Source organism: Protopterus annectens, chromosome 9.part0, assembly GCF_019279795.1.
Source record: "Protopterus annectens isolate FY-2018-M chromosome 9.part0, PAN1.0, whole genome shotgun sequence".
NCBI classification, from domain to species: domain Eukaryota; kingdom Metazoa; phylum Chordata; order Ceratodontiformes; family Protopteridae; genus Protopterus; species Protopterus annectens.
In genome coordinates this window covers 126,070,227-126,089,011 of record NC_056743.1, presented here as the reverse complement: position 1 = coordinate 126,089,011, position 18,785 = coordinate 126,070,227, and the positions used below count along the sequence as shown (strand labels likewise).

General features: G+C 42.0%; 2 protein-coding genes across 5 annotated transcripts in view; one reads left to right on the top strand and one right to left on the bottom strand.

The window, feature by feature from the left end:
- PDHX (pyruvate dehydrogenase complex component X) overlaps positions 1 to 4,651 on the bottom strand; it is a 1,629,376-nt gene extending 1,624,725 nt beyond the window's left edge. The window contains exon 1 of one of the 2 annotated variants that reach the window (XM_044082641.1): positions 4,450 to 4,651. In XM_044082641.1, coding sequence (XP_043938576.1) covers positions 4,450 to 4,603 — 154 coding nt within the window. In that variant the 5' untranslated portion in view covers positions 4,604 to 4,651. The remainder of the gene's footprint in view (positions 1 to 4,449) is intronic. The other variant, XM_044082640.1, reaches the window with a different exon arrangement.
- LOC122811078 (APAF1 interacting protein) overlaps positions 1 to 18,785 on the top strand; it is a 791,984-nt gene that overhangs the window by 187,753 nt on the left and 585,446 nt on the right. Inside the window, exon 1 of one of the 3 annotated variants that reach the window (XM_044082647.1) lies at positions 5,032 to 5,191. The exons of 1 other annotated variant lie outside the window; for it this stretch is intronic. In XM_044082647.1, the coding sequence (XP_043938582.1) occupies positions 5,144 to 5,191 (48 nt within the window). In that variant the 5' untranslated portion in view covers positions 5,032 to 5,143. Of the gene's footprint in view, positions 1 to 5,031; positions 5,192 to 18,785 lie in introns of those variants that run through there. One more of the 3 variants, XM_044082643.1, reaches the window with a different exon arrangement.

The following is an 18,785-nucleotide window of genomic DNA, read 5'->3' as shown; positions in this document are numbered from 1 at the left end:
GGTACTTGGGTGGGGTACCAGTTCCTTCTGTAGTGTGTGTAGAACACAGCCTGGGATGTTATCTGGTCCCATGGATGCTGTATTCTTGGCTTTGGAGAGTGTGGTTTTTACCTGTGCAGCCGTGATTACAGGAACTTTGCATTCTTCCGGTATGGAGATGGGCTCTTTAGGGGGTGAGAGGGGGGTAAAGTTAGCAGTGAACCTGTTTGCTAGGATGTTGGCATTATCAATTGGGCCTGTATATTTAGTGCCATTGTGCTGTAACTAGGAGCAGATCTGAGTGTTGCCATTGAGATTCTTGACATAGCTATAGAATGCTTTGTGGTTGTCTTTAGAATCAGTGGCGATTTTGTTTTCTTAAGTAGCTTTGGAGGATTTTATCAGGGATTGCAGCTTCTTACTGAGAGAGACCAGGGAGCTCCTCCACTCATGGGATTTTACTCTCTTTTGCAACAGTTTTCATCTTTCTGTTGTACAGTTTGTTTATGGCAGGGGACCACCAGATTGGCTTTCTTTTTTGGAACATAGCGACTTGGTTCTGTTTGGGATAGCATGATCCATGCACTCATGTAAGTGCTTATAAAGTGCAATTGTGTAGGATTCAGTAGTCGTAACTGTATTTTCCATCTGCATGGGTGTCGTGAAGTTCACCACTTCTGTCTTAAGAAGCATGAAGTTGGCTTTGGAGAAATTTTTTACCATGGTTTCCTTAATGGGGGGCGGGGGCAGGATGTGGATATCTAGGGTAATTAGCTTATGGTCGGATCGGACCAATGAGGCATTGACTTCAGGTGTGGCACACTGGTCACTCATGTTGGTAATGACTAGATGTAGGATATTGTTGCCCCTGGTGGGGGTGTGGATAAGCTGATCCAGGGCATTGAAGTTTATGAATTCCAGAAAGCGTTGAGCAAAGGAGTTGGTACATGAGTAGTTTTCCCAGTTAATGGTGGGGTAGTTGAAATCTCCCATTATTAGGGTGTTTGGTTGAACCCTAATATTTTCCAGTACATCAAGAAAAGAGGAGTGGGAATCCTGGGGCATGGTGGGTGATCTGTAGCAAGCTACAATTTGGATTGCAGTTTTGCCCAGAGTTAGTTGCACTTGGATAACCTCAGCGGCACTATGCTGAGCAACTAGCCTGGAGGTGTGGATATACTTAATGAATATGGACACGCCTCCGCCTTTGGTGTTCCGGTCCAGGTTACATGGCCGAAAAGTGTGGTATGAGTTATAGCCTGGTAGTGCAGGGGTGCTCTCAGGAGCCTTAAACCAGGTCTCAGTCACTGCACAGATATCGATGTTCTCCATTTTAAGGAGTGCCTCGAGTGAGTGCATTTTGAGAGTTAGACTTCTAGCATTGAGTAGCATCGGCCTCAGTTTTTGCTTGCCTGTTCCTGTTACGGTGGCGAATTTGTCATTTGAACCTTGCCTAAAAAAGGCACTATATGGGCGGCAAGAACCTTAGCCAGTATCTGGAATCCCAGGGGTGACAAGTGCAGGCGATCTCTGGCAAAGCATCGTGGTCTGTTGACCATGTCATCCCAGGCAGACAGATACAGGATACCTTTAGAATGGCACCAGAAGCTTAGCCAATTGTTGAAGTCAATCATTTTGTCCTTGTACTGTGGCATCATTCTGGGTGATGGCAGAGTACTACTCAGGGCTAGGGTCATACCTGCCTGGGCTACAAGATCGGAGAGCTCTTCCATGTCTCTTTTCATGTAGTCCAGGGAGGTACGTCTCGGGTCGTTCACACCAACATGAACAATGATAGAGTCATATTTGTACTTGTGGAGTGACCTGAGTGCGTGGGTTATGTGGCGGAACCTGGCACCCAAAAGGCAGCTTACAGTAACTTTCTCCTTGTTTAGCCTGATGAGTGTGACATCAGTGTGCCTGACTATAGAGTCACCTACGACTAGTGTGTTGGGTACGTTGTTTTGCCTTATTGGCTGTGGTTGAGTGGCACACTGAGTCTGCGGGCTGTGTGTCCTTTGGGTTGTGTTGGGGGGTGTGGAGGTTGCTTGCATTTCTGCTTTGGAGGACTCTGTTGCTTGAGCAGATTATTACTGAGAGCCTCCACAAATGTTTTTGTGTTTCTATGTGTGGATTTTGGTGGTGTCGATTTAGTGAGACTATGTGATGAGTGTGATATGGTGCAAGTGTTTACCTTCTCTTCTTGACTGTCAAGTTCAGTCTTGATTGGAGAGAGCTTTACCTCCAGTTTGGCTAGATAAGTGTATTTCTCACAGGTTGTAGTGTTGGGTGGTAGGAGGAGAGGGTTGTCTGTGTACATGAGGCAATTTCTACATTGCCCCAAGATGCCCAGATTCATCAGATAGACAGGAGAGAACACTGGGAGCTGACCCTTGGGCATGCCTGAATAAAAAACTATTTTCCTCTAGGTAAGTGAGGAAATTGAGTAAATGTCTGTATACATTTAACCAATACACCAGCTTGTTTTTGGGACATGGGAACAAATAGATTCAAACTGAGTACTAATAAAAGAGCCTATGCAGAAAATGTGTCTACATATGGACTCCACAGACTGACTGGAGATAGTTTCATGAAAATAGTGTAACAGGCATGTGTAACAAACTTGTGTGGGCATGTTTTGTAGATACTAAACTTTGATCACCATGTGTCCACAGTGGTAAGGAAGGCCTTCTATGTTGCACATCTCATAAGGGCATCGCATCCAAAGCCAAGTATAACTCCCCTGTACTCATCCCTCATCAGACCACTAGTAGAGTACAACGCTCCCTTCTGTATGTACTTCACCAGACACCTGCTGCAGCTGGAGAGACCTCAGAAATTTCTCACCAAAAAAAACTCAGGGCCTTCAACACATGACCTACATGGACAGACTGAAGGCTCTGCCACTGTACTATGTGTCTTATAAGTTGCTGAGAGGTGGTTTGTGCCTGGCCTACAAAGCAGTCTCAGACCCTGCCCTAATGGAAATGCTGCACATCCACAAGTAAAATGGGACAAGATTCACTCACTGGATCTTATCCTAGCCTGCGACATTAACAGGACATGCTGGAGAGACAGATACGTCTCCCAGGGATTGCCACTCTGAAACAAACTCTCAACTCACGTAAAACAGAGTTCCTCAATGACCCTATTTAAGTGCAACTTGAATAACTGGATGGGAGACTGTAAATTTTACCCTGGGGGTGTCACCTATGTCCCTCTTGGATAAGGGCAGCCGGTGCTAATCATAGGCTCACACGACAAGTGTAGACCAAGCAACATTGTCAATAAGGGAACAAAATTATAACATGGCTAGACTTATAAAGGCCCTAGGGCCAATAGCCTAGTAACCTTTTAAGAACCTTTAAGTACCAGCACATAACAGCAGAATGCTGCCACGGGATAAGTCTCTCTACTCTTATCTTTACAAGACTCTAACAACTGCCAGCTGTATTGTACAGTACTGCCAAAGTCTTTGGGGGGGGGATTGGAGTGCTAGTCACCTTACAAAAATTAGCAGAAAACAGCATGATTAGACATTACACAAATAAAGTGGTGTAATGAGACCGGTCTGTTACCTCACACTTCTGATTAGGAATGAACCCTGGGTCCTGCAAATAGGGCACAGATACCTTGACTACTCAGCCATCATACTAGAGTGAATGATACTCTGGGTTAACCTGAATCTCCAGTTTATATAGTAAATAATAAAAAAATAGATTGTGTGAAAACTACTCTTACTGACTGTGAAGGTTTGTATGTGACCATATGTAGATGGGCTGAGTTGAGATGGTATGGACAAGAAAGAGTACACAATTTGAGTTTCTAACTGTATCACTCGGGACATTAATTGTGACTTAGCAGAACTTTGTTGCATACATTTTCACTTGCTGAAAAGGTTACTCAGACTTACAGTACCTGCATCTTAAAATAAGGTGTACTCAAAAATGCATGAAACGTCCTGTGATTTACTGGTATGAAAGTGAAGTATAGATTTTAGAAACATTTGAGGCCAACTGGCCAAGTTAAATATGCAGTCTGAACTGTCTTCCGAACTCGGGTATTGTCATTGTATGTCTGTCTTTCTCTCTCTGTGCAATCAGTTCAAGGACTATACCAAGGACCACTTCACTGAACACAAGTCTTCTCTTTACAGCCTTATAGCTACCCTACCACTCTTACTTTACCTTACTTAACAGATCCACGTTTTATTTTACTTTTATTCCTGACAGTTAAGCATCGCAACCATCCTTCATTAGTACCGACCTTGACAGGTAACACAGAATATGGCGCATTTTTTATAGATGGTCCACTATGACAGTCACCATTACAAAATTTGCCACCTGCTATACCTTTTCAAATGCATTTGAACCATGAATGCAATAACAGCATCATATGGGTGTTCTGCTCAGCTCACCCCCCTTAGCAGTAACTGGAAGCGAAGGCGTGAAAGCAGTTGTTAGCACTCACCAAACAATCCCCCTGTGGTCTGGATAGATCTATAATGGTCTCCATAGCACCCCAACAGAGATGTTTTTATTGCTTTACAAGACGTACTCCTGCAGTTTGCCAGTAAAACCTTACATAGCCCTCTACAGTGCCCCAACCGCAAGGACGCTGCCATCTTTCGCTGATACCACGAAGGTGACTCTGCCCGTTTACTGCCTGCTTGAAAGAGGGTAGTTTTAAGGTTCAGATATGGAAGTACCCACAGTTACCTTGGTTGTCATGATCACTCGACTTTCAATAAAATCATTCTAAAATTGCATTATTTTTTGCATTTTGTTTGCTAAATGCTATGTTAGAAACCAATTCTATCTTAACGTTATAAAAGCATCAACATGTTCACGGAATTTAAGTGGTTTGCTTTCGTTATTTAAGGTATTTCTTTTTGATTTCTAATTAATAGACAAAGTTAACTATAATAATTTATTACTGGAATTCAGACACAGATGCAGCTTACTCGCATTACCAGTCTGCACAGCGAGCTTTTTAGCAATCCCCCGCCCCCCGAAAAAAAGTTAGGGCCTTAGTTTGATTTCGTCGCAGCTGCTTGGTGGTTTCGTCGTTTTACGAGGCTAGCACGTGGCTACACTAAACCGGAACAAAACTCATATTTATATGTATTTATGCAAATGTACACAGCGGGCATAACTGGCTGAAAATGGCATGGTGCAACGGACTAAAGCCTGAACAGCAAGACATGGAAAAGGTAAAATATAATTTTAGTATGCACTTTATTTATACTCTTTTACAGCGAGGTGCTTCTTTAAGCCATGTCATAATATATCTAAACGACTTTTAGTTATTATTAACAAATCTAAGTGGTTTAGTCATCTTTCCAATGTTAGTGTTATCCAAGCCACTATAACACACTAAGTCAAAAAAACAACAACATTTCCGTTGCTGTATAGTTTGGTGTATAACTCAATAAGTCAGCAGTTTTTCACTTCTTAAACAACACATTAGTATTGGGGAAAGATCGTTTACTGATTAGATTCCGACTCTTCTCACTGACTAAGGCAATATTTTTCATGAGTCTTGAGAAGATTTGCCCTATCTTTTGTGACACGAGTTTAACAAAAGCATTTTAGTATTTAAAGTTATTGTGAGTTAATGTGTATTTATTAATTTGTTTTCTTTGTAAACTTGGTTTGCCTCACTTGGCTAGTGACTTTTTCAGGAGAGACCTGAGATAGTATTAAAGCTATTATTAACGCTGTTTACGTAAAACATATAAGCTTGTGTGTGTGTGTCTATATATACATATGTAGATGTAGAAAAGAAGAGAGAGAGGTATGCATGTATCTGTGTTGCTCAAAGTACTTTCATAATAAGAAGATTATATGGTTACCACCTGTCCCACTTTACGAGGGACAGTCCCTCTTTGGGCAGTTGTGTCCTGCAAAAAAATCGAAAAAATGGCAAATGTCCTCAGATCTTGGGACAAACATATTTCCTATATTTTATGTAATAGTTGCATAAAACAGTCAGTCTGTATCTAAAACACCTAAATGTTATAAAAAACAGAATAAGCAACTAAAATGCTACAACGATAAGCTTTTATTTATGCCAAAAGAGAAGTACTGTCCTTTGTACTGGCTGTGGGTATGTTTTGCCCTGCAAAATCTGACAGGTGATTAACAAGGTATTTGTCAATGTCTGTGCGAACATTAATACTTGTTGATTAAAGCACCTTCCCATACTTCTCAGTTATCCATGATTTTTGCAAAACTTCCCTGATTTGCCCCGTCCCTCATAAAAATTTTGATTTTCTGGTAATTCGCTGGAGATTGCAGTCATTCAGTAAATCTGCTGTAAATGTGCATGTGTCCATTGGGACTATCCCAGTAAACAAATGTAAAATAAAATAAATTAACGTTTCATGCTTTTTTGTCAGGATACATGCATGTGCAAAACATATATTAACTTTTTAAATTAATTAGAATAATAATTAAAGATTTTCTCATTTATTTATTTGACATTTATTGACCGGATTAAGTCCGACTGAGCTAGTGCCTTTTTTCAGCAGAGGCCAGAGGAGAAAGCTCCAGAGTTGTACACAAAGAATGTACAATATCATGCAAGCAAGTATAGTATTTAGTTACTTTTCCATTTTTATTATTATTAATTATAATGTAACAGTAAAGTAGTAGGATTGTTATATAGTTGATTATAGTATATCAGTGTTGGCATTAGATGGTATAGACTCTCAATGTATTTATAAGGTAATTTGAGGAGATTTGATTGCAGAGGTATGTAAAACAGAATGGTGTATTCTCAAGATTACTGGTTGTATTGAGCCTGAGGTTTGGGGTGAGCAGAACAGGAGTATGAGAGAAGATAAAGGTATGAATTAGTTGGTCAGAGATGGGGTGAAGGAGAGGGAGGGAGGGATAGTAACAAGTACATAGGAAAGTGGTTTAAAAGGTAAGAATGAGTTAGCAAGTAGTCAGGAGAGGTAAATTAGAATAGGTAATGAGAGGTTGAGAGGCCAGACGGACAGATTAGATAGGTTAGGTAGAAAGAATTTAAGAAATTGTGAGCATTGTGAAGTGAGGTAGAGGATATGGGGATCAGTGGGAGATTTTGCACTGGCAAGTCCAAGAGCTAGTTAGGAAGGTTCTGAGAGCACTTTTGAATTGTTGTGGTTGTTTTATGCTTCTAATGTCAAGAGGAAGTTTATTCCAGGAGGGGGCAGGGGAGTAACTATGCAGTTTTAGTACTATTGTGGTTTTAGGCTTGTAGACTTGTAGTAGGTTTTGGTCTGTACTTCTGAGGTTTTGGGGTGGGGGTGTAGCTTGAGACAAATGTAGCGATTTCAGGACAGTAGGAGGGCTTGTATGTGATGGAATGTAAGATCTGTAGTTGAGAGAGTAACAATTGATAGGGACATTCTAACCAGTTTAGGGAGTCAAGGGTGAGACAGTGGTGAGATTTAAAGCATAGAGTATCAGCAAATCAGGCAACTTTGTTATAGGTTATGAATAGTCTTGATAAGAGTGAGGTTTGCAGGTTGATAAGGATTTGCAATCTATAGAAGAGGCTAGGGAGGAGATGTGCATGCGAGGGAGTGATTCTAGCTTCTTTTGTTAGATATCTTTTATTTCTATAGAGTAGTCCAGGTTTTTGATGAGCTTTCTTAATACAATTGAGCACATGCAGGTCAAATTTAAGTGTGTCATCAGTTTGGTATACGATTCAACAATGATGGAGGTATTGTTCTGGGATGTTATAATGAAGGTGGATTTCGGGTGGTAGAGGGATTCTGGTAGGAAAAGCAGGAGTTTTGTCTTTTTAGGATTTAGAATAAACTGGTTGTTTAGCCAGTTTTCTATAGATTTGAATGATTTTTGGGTTGGATCTTTGAGGTCTGAGAGGTTATTAGCTGTAGTGAGGACTGTTGAGTCATCACCATATTGTATTAATAAGTGTGGACAAGGTGTGTATAGGGAGGTTGGTAAAGATGTTGAATAATAGTGGTCCAAGTATTGAACCTTGAGGGACTCCCATCTTGATGAGAAGGGGAGGGGAAAATGTAGAGTGCCATTTTACTGATTGCTGTTGGTCAGCGAGGTAACTCTTAAGCCAGGAAGTAGTTCTGGATAGATTTAGATTGGTGAGTTTATCAAAAAGCAGGGAGTGAGAGACTGTATCAAAAACTTTGGAGAGATCAAGGAATAGACAGGAGGCTAATTTGTTTTGGTTGCTGACGAGGAAGATTGTACTGGTGAAGGAAATAAGGGCTGCTGTTGTACTGTGCTTGGGCTGAAAGCCATATTGGGTGAGTCTTAGCAAGTTTTCTTGCAGTAGGTAGTCGAGAATTTGTGAACGCATGTTTCTAATATTTTGGAGAGGTGGGAGAGAATGGCAATAGGCCTGAAGCTGGATAGTTCCATGGAGTTACCTCCTTTGTGAATGGGTGTGGTATATAATTGTTTCCATAGGGAGGGTACTTTGGATTCAGCTATTGATCGTTTTTGAGAGAGAGATAGCAAGGGCCAGGGAGCTAGCAGCTAACTTGAGGAAGAGCGGAGGAAGGTTGTCTGAGGAGGAGCAGGGTTTCAGTTTGAGAAGTAGGTGTTTTATGTAGGTTGCTGATGCAGGTTTAAGGGAGAAATTGTGGTTAGACTGGGAGTTATTAAAGTTTACAGTAGGGTGGTCAGTAGTAGAGGTTTGCATTAGTTTGCTAATAGTGTATATAAAGTAGTTGTTGAACATTGATGCAGTTTCTTGGGGAGTATTATTTGGGCAGGAGTTGGGAGTAGATAGATTACCAGGGTGAAGTATCTTGTTAATGGAGTTCCAAAATTTTTTGTGGTTTGCTGGGTGAGAAGCTTGAGGTGCATTATAGAAGTGCTGTTTGTCTTTGTGGATGTATTTCTTGGTACAGTTGCATAATTCTTTGCAAATTTGAAGATAGCAAGGGGATTTTGTTTTGGTCCAAATCTTGCATACTTGGTCTCTTTTCTGCATTAAGGAACCTATGGCTTGTGATAGAGGGAAGTAATTGATTTGACTCTAACGGTTCGAAGTGGAGCTAAGGAGTTAAATATGGGGTGGGAGGTTGGCATAATGGTTAAGGTGTTTGCCTTACAAACAAATTATGCAGGTTTGATTCTCACTTGGGGTAATTGGCTAGGCTTAAAATGGCCAACAAGGGCAGTTAGCCTAGTACTAGTCTATGAACCTATGTTAAGGAAAATGGAGTTAATTTTTTTGTGCAGCATCATAAGTTAGGAAGGACAACTTTATTGCAGAGAGAAGGCTATTTAACGTGCCAGGATGGAAATTGGAGAGTTTGCGACATTCAATGTATTTATGTAGTCTGACAGTATGAAGGGAGAATCTAAGTACTTTGATAGATGAATGATCATTTAGTGAGTCTGGGAGGGATCTGGGGTAATATTTATTAGGATGGGAAACTAATATCCAGTCTATTATAGATTTTTAATTGGTTTGTTTATGTGGATAGGAGAAGATATAAGTTGGGAGAAACCGTGGAAATTAATACATGTGCTGGGAGTGTCACTGGTTAGCAGTAGCCAATTTATGTTGACATCCCCTAGTATAATAGTTTAATGGAGAATGTTATGTGATAGCCAGGATATGATCTGCTCTAGTAGAGTGATGTTGTCACCTGGAGAAATGTATATTGCTGCTACAGTGATGGTGTTGTGATAATTTAATTTGTGGTTAGTGATGAGTTCAGCAGGAGAGAATGAAGGGGGAGGATTTGCAAGGGGGGGTAGTGAGGTTGTTTTGAGTAGATTATAGCCACCCCACCCCCTTTTTTCTTTAGTCTGTCAAGGCGTAGGATATTGTAGCCTGGGGGGGGGGATTTTTTATCAGCAGTGTGAGGCTTTAACCATGTTTCAGTGAGAGAGATTATATCTGGAGTGTGTTGTGGCGTCCAAGCATGGAACTCACTAGTTTTGTTGAGTATGTTTTGGATGTTCATAGAGTATAGTGACAAGTGATTCTTATGAAGTTTGCGGGTAGAAGTGGTGTGGGAATTAGGACCAGGATTAGGATGAATGTCCCGGCTAGGAGCAAGATGCTGGATAGGTGATTTTGAGGCATGGAAAGAGAGGTGATATAAGTAATAGTTAGGCTTGGGTCTAGGGGTTGCTGAGGTGGTTGTGTGGAGTTTGACTTTTAGGTAGGGAAGAATTGTTAGTTGGGCAGAGAGATGGTTCAGTTTTGATTGAGCATGGTGACTGGGAGAAAGGAATAATGTGAATAGAGGTAGGGGAAGGATATACTGGTTTTAGATAGGTATTGTAGGATGTGAGGTAGTACAAGATGAGTAGAATGGGTGAAATTAAGAAGGGTAGGAATACGATATAGTTATGCAGGTTGAGGCGTAGTAGTAAGTACAGTATAAAGAGAGGATTTATGAACTAGAGGGTTGTGTATTAGAACAGTGGTAAGAATGACTTGGACAGGAGAGAGTATAAAGGTTAAGTGAAGACAATGTAGTAGAGAAAGGGGTAAGTTGCTTAGAGGTGAAGGAAGTAGAGTTATGGAGATGTGATATGTGAGGGAGTTTGTGTAGTGATTATGATGTGTTATAGTGGTTGGGTGTAGTACTTAATTGATACAGTATAGTGAAGGAGTTAGTAGGGAAAGGTAAATTAGGAGGGTTAAGGTCTGGGCAGTTAGAGAGGGGGATGAGAGAGGTTGCAGAGATAGTAGGAAGGTTAATTATTAGAGTTAAAGTGATGGTTATAGAGTTAAATTGGGAAGACAGCAAGTATGAGGGAGTAAATAAGTAGGTGAAGGGTTAGTTATGATTGGTTTAGGGAGATGGGGAGGGGAGGTGCTTAGGGGGAGGGGTGATGTGTGGATAAATATAAAAGTAACTAATACTGGGATGGGTGGGAATGGGGGTAAGGTAGGGGAGTGGAGTGAGGCCGAGCATAGTGGGATGGCGGGCCTGACCTGGCTTCAAAGAACCAATCAGTGAACAGTGGATTTTGGCAGGTAAGAGAAAATGCTGATGCTTCTTTGTAGGTCAGTAGTCTGTCTTAAAATGAGTTTGTTCAAGTTGCTATGTCATTGTCTAGGGGAAAGTTTTGTATCAAAAAAGTGAAAAGGGGGAGAAAGAGTATACAATGAGATTATAGTACAAGTTAAGCTAATTGGGCTACCTTCTGAGGGAAGTGAGTGTGTAATCAGGGGTCAGTCTTAAGTGACTAGCTCGTGTGCTCACCATTTCAAATTAATGCAGTCTTAAGTATTATTTGTAATAACGTTCACATAACAAGAGGATTCGTATAATGTTCAACTTGAGTTTAACATGAATTGGACACTTGGCTTCAATATGTTTGCTACGAGAGGGACAACCGTCCATGGGTAGATGGGCAACTTGCAGCTAGGTGGATTGAAAAAGAAAGGTAAATTGTAAGAGATAATAGGACAGGTGAGGTAAAATAGAGTAGATAGTGGATATTTAGTTATATTGATTCAATAGGTTACCCAATGTTTCTTGAGGAGAAAAGTCAGATCATTAAAAACAGCAATAATATGTAGCTAAATCAAATGACCGTTAAGACTGAATGTGAGAAAAACAGTAATTGTATCATTAGCATATTATTACCATTAATTTGATGGCTGCAAGTTGCACAGCACCAGCAATTTGGTCATGACTATCCACTAGAAGTACTAACAGTACAAAATCAAGTTGATACAGCCCTTGCCGTTATTTAATTTTGGGCTCTAAGTAATGCACCACCATTAATAAGGTTGCAAGTATCCACTAGAATTAGCTGGAAATACAAATCAAGCTGGTACAACCCTTGCCGTTAATTCATTTTAAGGCTTTAAGTTATGCAGTATCAATAATAAGGTTTCAACTGTCCATTAGAAGTAACTAGCAATACAAATCAAGTTGATACAATCCATGCCATTAGCTCTCGTATCTTAAAGTAGGACCATATGCAAAAGAATGAGTAAGAAACAACAATTTGTGATAAACAACGGCTAAAGAAAGTTAGACACTATCTATTAACAGCTGGCCATACAAATCAGTGCGTTACAGTGCTGCTGTTTTCTAAGGGTTGTGGTGATTGACTGTACGCCTGCATTAATTGAAAACAGTTGCTGCCTAAATCCAATAAATCCTTAGCTTGGCAGTAATGAAACAAGCTGAATGTCCAGTCAAGCTAGAAATTTGCCCAATACATATTTAAAAAGCAGCCCTGTCTTGTTAGAGAGAGCAGCTAGCCCAGCGACAGATTCATTAACTTCATGTAGTTAGTAATGTGAGAAAATGCAAGCAGCAAAAAATAACTTTAAACTATGTACTAGAATACGTAATGCAGTGCTAAAGGACAATACCAAAAATGATAAAATAAAAGTAACTTGCATGAGACTGGGCAGAATAGCCCTAGAAGTGGTGTATGCAGTAGTATGCAGTAGCAGTTTGGCGCTGGATTGATCAACCATAAGCTACACATATTTTGAGTCTTTGCACCCCCCCCCCCCAATTATTTTTGACTTTGTCCAGAATTCCTGAGTAAAGAAGTTGAGAGGTATTGAGCATCTTAGTAAAACAGCCCTCATAACCTATTGGTGCAAGAAATCTTGACAAAGCCTAAAATAATAGAGGGACACAGCCCCAAAGCAGGGGCAGATATTGCTCTTATAAACTTAGAAATATGCTAGAATAGCAGGATTTGTGTTATCATGCATTTTCTGAAGTATATGAAAACAGAAACTCAAATGTAGGTCATTATTTTGTGAACTCACTCCTCAGTGATTTGTCAAAAAACCACAAAATTTATGAACAGACCATGGCATAAAAATGAGGTGAAAATCTGGACAGTTGAGGTCATTGATAAACACAGATGTGTGAAAGTGTCTGTCTCTTTACATGTGTGTTATTTAATAATCACAGCCACCTTGCCATTGATCTTAATTTCACTGAACAAGAAGCAAGACCAGAGAAGTATCTATAGGGAATATTTTCAAAAAAGTATGTAAACTGGACCAGAAGAAAAATGGGTTCAGGCGCCTGGGCAGTGAGACATTTCCCTGTGGTACATTTGACTGTGGACTCATGGCTGAAGTGACATTTAGCTGCAGAGAAATATAGCTGTTTCCAAATTCCCTGTGGGCAAAGAGAAGCACACACTACCATGCCTATAGCTTTAATAACCAAATGCATGGCAGCAGAAGAAGTAATGAGTGTTGTGCTCAGTGTGCAGTACGTACATATGTAACTACAACATTTAGAAGTGTGCTACATCATGGAGGAAATCCTGCAGGCTACTGTAGTCACATTTATGCTCCAGTATGTGTTTTATGTAATGTTTCCCAGACACTGTGAAGGGGGTAGTGGTCCACATACACCGATTATAAAGGCAGTGCCCATTGTGCACTGCATTTGTATTGCCACTGACATGCCCTCTGGCCAGCCTGCTATTGATGCCAAACCATACTGCCTGCTGTCTCATGTTCCCTTGGGGACCATGGACATTGTTTTTCCCCTGTGCATTTGGTTATTGAAGTTGTGGGCATGGTGACACATTCTTCTCTTTGCCCACAGGGAATTTGCAAACAGCCAAATTTCTCTGCAGCTGAATGTCTCTTCAGCCATGTGTCCCCAGTCAAATGTACCACAGGGAAATGTCTCACTGCCTAGGCACCTGAACCCAGAAATATACTGCCAGAGAGAGAGATTAACACTATTCAGTAGAAAAAAAAATTATTGTCAGTAGTAGTTGGTGACTTCAAGATGGATGAGTGGCTACAAGAAAAAGTTGAATGGATGGGGATTAACAAAATGAGGCAGGGCTATGTTATGGCAGGGTCAGCTTTGAGCATGGTTACCAATTACATAAATAATTGGTCATATACCACTAAACATGCTAAATAGTCTTTCAATGGAAACCTCACTGTTTAGAATGCCAGATCTACTTTGGGAATGTGAGCTTGTTTAGACATACAAGGTGGTTGAAGTTTCATATACCACTGTGAAACGCAAAACCTCTCAGTACAAAACTATTTGAACCTGATTGCGTAAACTACATGATGCCCATTAACTCAAATAGTTGAGCAGTTAGAGCAGTGTAAATGTTTCATTGATGTGTGGGTTCAAAACTCAGGGGTTGGTATAATGGTTAAGTTGTTTACTTCACAGACACACGGTACAGGGTTTGATCCTCACCTTTAAGGGAAATTACCTAGACTTAAAATGTCCCATGAGGGCAGCTAGCTTACTTACGTACTCATGAACTTGAACATACTTCATCTAAAGTGCACGTTGGGTAAACAACTGTGAGTTACTTCTGTCCACAGAATGTCAGACACTAGCCATGCCAAATAAATGACTTGACTGTAACCTGATAACAGCAGAAGTCAGTTTCATCCACAGACTATCTATGATTGGAAGTATTTCACCTGTTTCAAACCACACCTTGCTCCATCCTAATTTGTGCAGAAGTTCAGCTTTCTTTAACTTTTAATTCTTATGATATTTAATGGCTTGATTGTGACAAAATAAATGACCGCAGTAATACTCATTGCCATGAGTCCTATACAGTGCCACCTATTGCAAACCCCACACACACTGATGTGACTAGCCACCAGTTATAGCCACTTCATTGTGAGTGCACTGTAGATATTTGACTGTAATCAAATGACCAAATGGTTACATTAGTGTATTTTAGCTTGTTGCCATAAGACACACACAGACTAGTGCAACCCACTGCAGTCGCCCATATACAAACATGTCCACCACTGCAACCAGTGTATTAACTGTGTACACTTCAAGATGTCTGATTGCAATCAAGTGAGTAATACCCCCATTGATGTTTTTCACCTTATTGATGTCAGTCTCATACAGTGAATACATGTGCTCACAAATTATAGGCACTTTGAGTATATCTTAGATATCTGATCGGGATCAAGTAAATATTGTTGATAGTAATGTATTTCAGCTTATTACTATCAGATAGATACAGTGTAACCCAACTGACTGCAACCCCTTGCCCCCCCCCCCACACACACACACACAGATGTGCCCACTAATCCAACAAGTGAATAAATAATGGCTGCAATAATAGTATTTCAGCTTGCATGTTATCAGGCATATACCATGCAAGTCATTGCAACCCTCCAGACACATGCACGAGCATACATACACACACACCCATCCACCAATTAAAACTACTTTACTGATTGTGTACGTCTCAAACATGTGATTGTGATCCAGTGAATAAATAAATGGTATCCATAGTATTGTATTTCATCTAGCTGCAGTCAGTTGTTCAGTACAACCATCCGTAATCCCTTGCACATGCATGGAAGCACACACACAAAAAAGTAAGATCTGATGTTGTAAATCTTTGTTCATTTATTACAGATAGGACCTCAATTCTGTCCTCGTAACCGATACGGTCATTTCCCAGCTCGTGCAAGCCAAAAACTCTAAGCTAAGAACCTACCCACAATGCTCCTCTCCTAGATACACCAGATCTCGTTTGCCACGTTCCTAGTCAGACGTGTCAGCCAGCTAAGTAGTAAATTGTTGATTTTATGACAGCTTTTCTTCTAAATTACTAACATTTTATTCAAGTCAGCCTTTTCTCACTGTCGCCTATAACCTATGCCTATTTCCTCCACTTTTCCTTGGTAATTTAATTGTTTACCCTTTTTGTTACTGTCCCTCTCTCCTGTCTTTTACAGGCCTTCCCTCTTTACTAGTGGTATTCCTTAACATAACATCACTGGTATTTTCTTCCTTATTTTTTCTATAGGATAGCATTGTTTCCTTAACATGTCAGACAAACCTAAGTTGGGTTTTAAACAGTTTGACAAGTGTGGACGTAAAATGCCCAACTCAAATACACATGTCCGTTGTGCCTACTATTTGGGAGTGGATCATATTAAAGTTGATTGTGACATTTGTGTTAGTTTTAGTAAGCGGACACTAGCAGAACATAAGAATAAGCTTATTTTAAAAGGTTTACTCAAGACACCTTTCTCGGAGGCTGTATCTGGGTCGGAGGTCTCACCCCCTCCCAAGACCAAAAAATATAAGGAAAAATGGAGTCACTCTGTTCCTGCATCTCCGTCAGTTACGGAACAGAGTTGGCTCCATGCTTCACCAGGCACCCTCGGCGCAAACCTCTTTGGCAGCATGATCTGTGTCCTCTCCCTCAGTGCCAACCATGGTATTCACTCCTATTTCAGTTCCAACCATGGCACCACTGACTTCGGTGCTGTCCTTGGTTCCCATATTGGCTACGATGATTGTACATGCCTCTGCTCCATCCCCGTCCACGGTGCTGACATTCCCCTTGGCTCCATGGGCTCCAATGACTGTACATACCTCAGCACCATCCCCGTCCACGGTGCCGACAGTTTCCTCTGCTCCATGGGCTCCGATGACTACATGCCTTGGCACCATCCCCGGCAATGGTGCCGACAGTTTCTTTGGCTCCATCAGCTCCAAAACTTGAATACCTGCCAAAGACAAGATATTCTGCAATTTATGACCCTTTCTTGGGGCAGAGGTTTAGCCCCTTTCCTAGAAAGACCCGATTCCCCTTCAGCAGCTTCCGTTAGATCTACTAGGAGCTTTTCTGAACTAGACCTAGTGCAGGTTATGGACCAGCTTCTGGCAGCTAGCGGATTGCGCATAGCAGCTAGACCTTCCATCCCTCCTGGCTCGGAATCTTTTACTTCATCTTCCCCTGCTTATCCTTCTCCAGCATCCACCCTTTTCCCGGTACCAATGTCCGCTTCGGTACTTACTGTCTCTGCTCCGACAGCAGTGTCTCCTCTGTCGGCACCAACCACCCTTGCTACATCGGCTACAATGGAGCCGATACTTTCTCAGAGCAGTCCTTGGACCATCCGTACCTTGGTACCAAATTCGGCACCTATTTTCTCGCTGGTACCATCTATGTCCACGGTTCTGACGGCTTCCAGTTCTCTCGGAAACCCTCAACTGGAGGTGAGCTCGAGTGGGCCTGCTGTACAGGTGATGGAAAGGGTCCTTAATTCCAAAGGCTCACAGCCAGCACCTAGGACACCAGTATTAGAAACCTCCCCTAGCATGCACCTCTCCCAACCTGCTATGTTGGGTCCCCGGGCATGGGAGTCACAAGAACCCCCTGTGAAGGGCACCCCATCTCCAGAGTCCTCAGAAGATCCCACTGGAGAGCTACCCTGGAAGAAATAGTGCAAGAGGAAGCACCTTGACTCCCCGGAGGAATCTATCACAGAAGACACTGATTGTGATGAGGGGGAAGGGTCCCCACATTCTCCCCCAGACGACGTTTCATTCGGAGACATTCTTGAAATCCTCAGACAGCGGGGGTGGGGGTGGAAGTCCTCTAACCCTTCTGAGGAATCGGTGTTCCTGCAGGCCTTCTGTGCATGGCCATCTACTTCCTGGGTGACCCCACCAGCAGATGATCTTGTTAAACTAATTGTGCAGCGTGCCTGAAAGGCCCCGGACAATGTAGAACCTGTCCCCCAGAGGCCGGACAAAATTTTATCTGCACCTGAAGACCAGCCCCACTGGTCCAAGCAGCTGACAGTTGATTCTATGGTTGTGGCAGCGGCCACCAAGAGGGAACTGGCAGAAGATAGTTCCACTGTCCATCCCCCAAACAGGGAGTCCCGGACCATGGAAAGACTAGGGAAGCGGACCTATGCTTCAGCAACCTTCGCCATTTGGTTGCTGAATTATCTGGCACACTTTACTCGCCTCCAAAGAGACTTAATTTCTGAAATGTCTTCCTTTTTGGTGGGGGTACTGCCTGATGAGGTGCATGACACTGTCGCCTCGCAACTAGCTACCCTTGAATCCATCTTGATCTCCTCAATGCGTTTGACATCTCAGACCACCGAGGGGGCGACTTGAGCTGCCACATCTGGTGTTGTCACGAGAAGTAATGCTTGGATGCGATTGTGTGACTTCGCAGACCCCTTTAAATCTTCCTTCGTCGGTGCATCTGTCGAAGAATTTGCACTTTTTGGACCCAAGGTACAAGACATGCACATAGTGAGAAAGACGGAAAGACCTTGTCTGCTGTGGGCATACGCTTTTCCAACCCCCAGAGGTCCTACTCCAGGAATCAGAAGGGAGGAAAGGTATGCTTCAAGAAATCCCAAGGATCCTTTCGTGACACTTGTGGTGAACAATCCCCACAGGGCAGAGGGGACAACTCGTATGGAAGATGCCCCTTTTGAGGTAGGGGGGGGTCCGAATAACCAGGGAGCCAGAGATTCTTTCTCTGGCAGACCCTACCGGCGCTCCTAAGCAGCGGCCCGATTGTTTTCCTCTGGAAGCAGTCGGGGGTCATTTTACTCTGCATCTACCAGTCTAGCATCTTATTACTTCCGATGGTTGGGTGCAGAGAATAATATCCAGAGGCTACCAAATACCATTTAACTTAACTCCCAGACCCATCAAACAAATCCCCAATGTACCACCCAATCAGAGGGAATTAGCAGCCTTAGAAATAGAAAAATTGCTAAGAAAAAGAGTCCTCCAACCAGTCCTACCAGAACAGACAGGATCCGGGTTTTACTCGAGGTTTTCTTTAGTGCCAAAAAAAGACGGGACTGGAGACCAATCCTTGATCCTCAGCCTACTGAACAAATTTATCAAACCTCAAAAATTCCTGATGGTCACAATACAGTCCATTCTTCCCTTCATAGGGAGGGACAATTGGATGTGCTCTGTAGACCTACAGGATGCGTACTACCACATAAAGATGGATCACTGCTCCTGGAGGTTTCTCCGCTTCCGGATGGGAGCCAATCACTACCAGTTCAGTGCACTG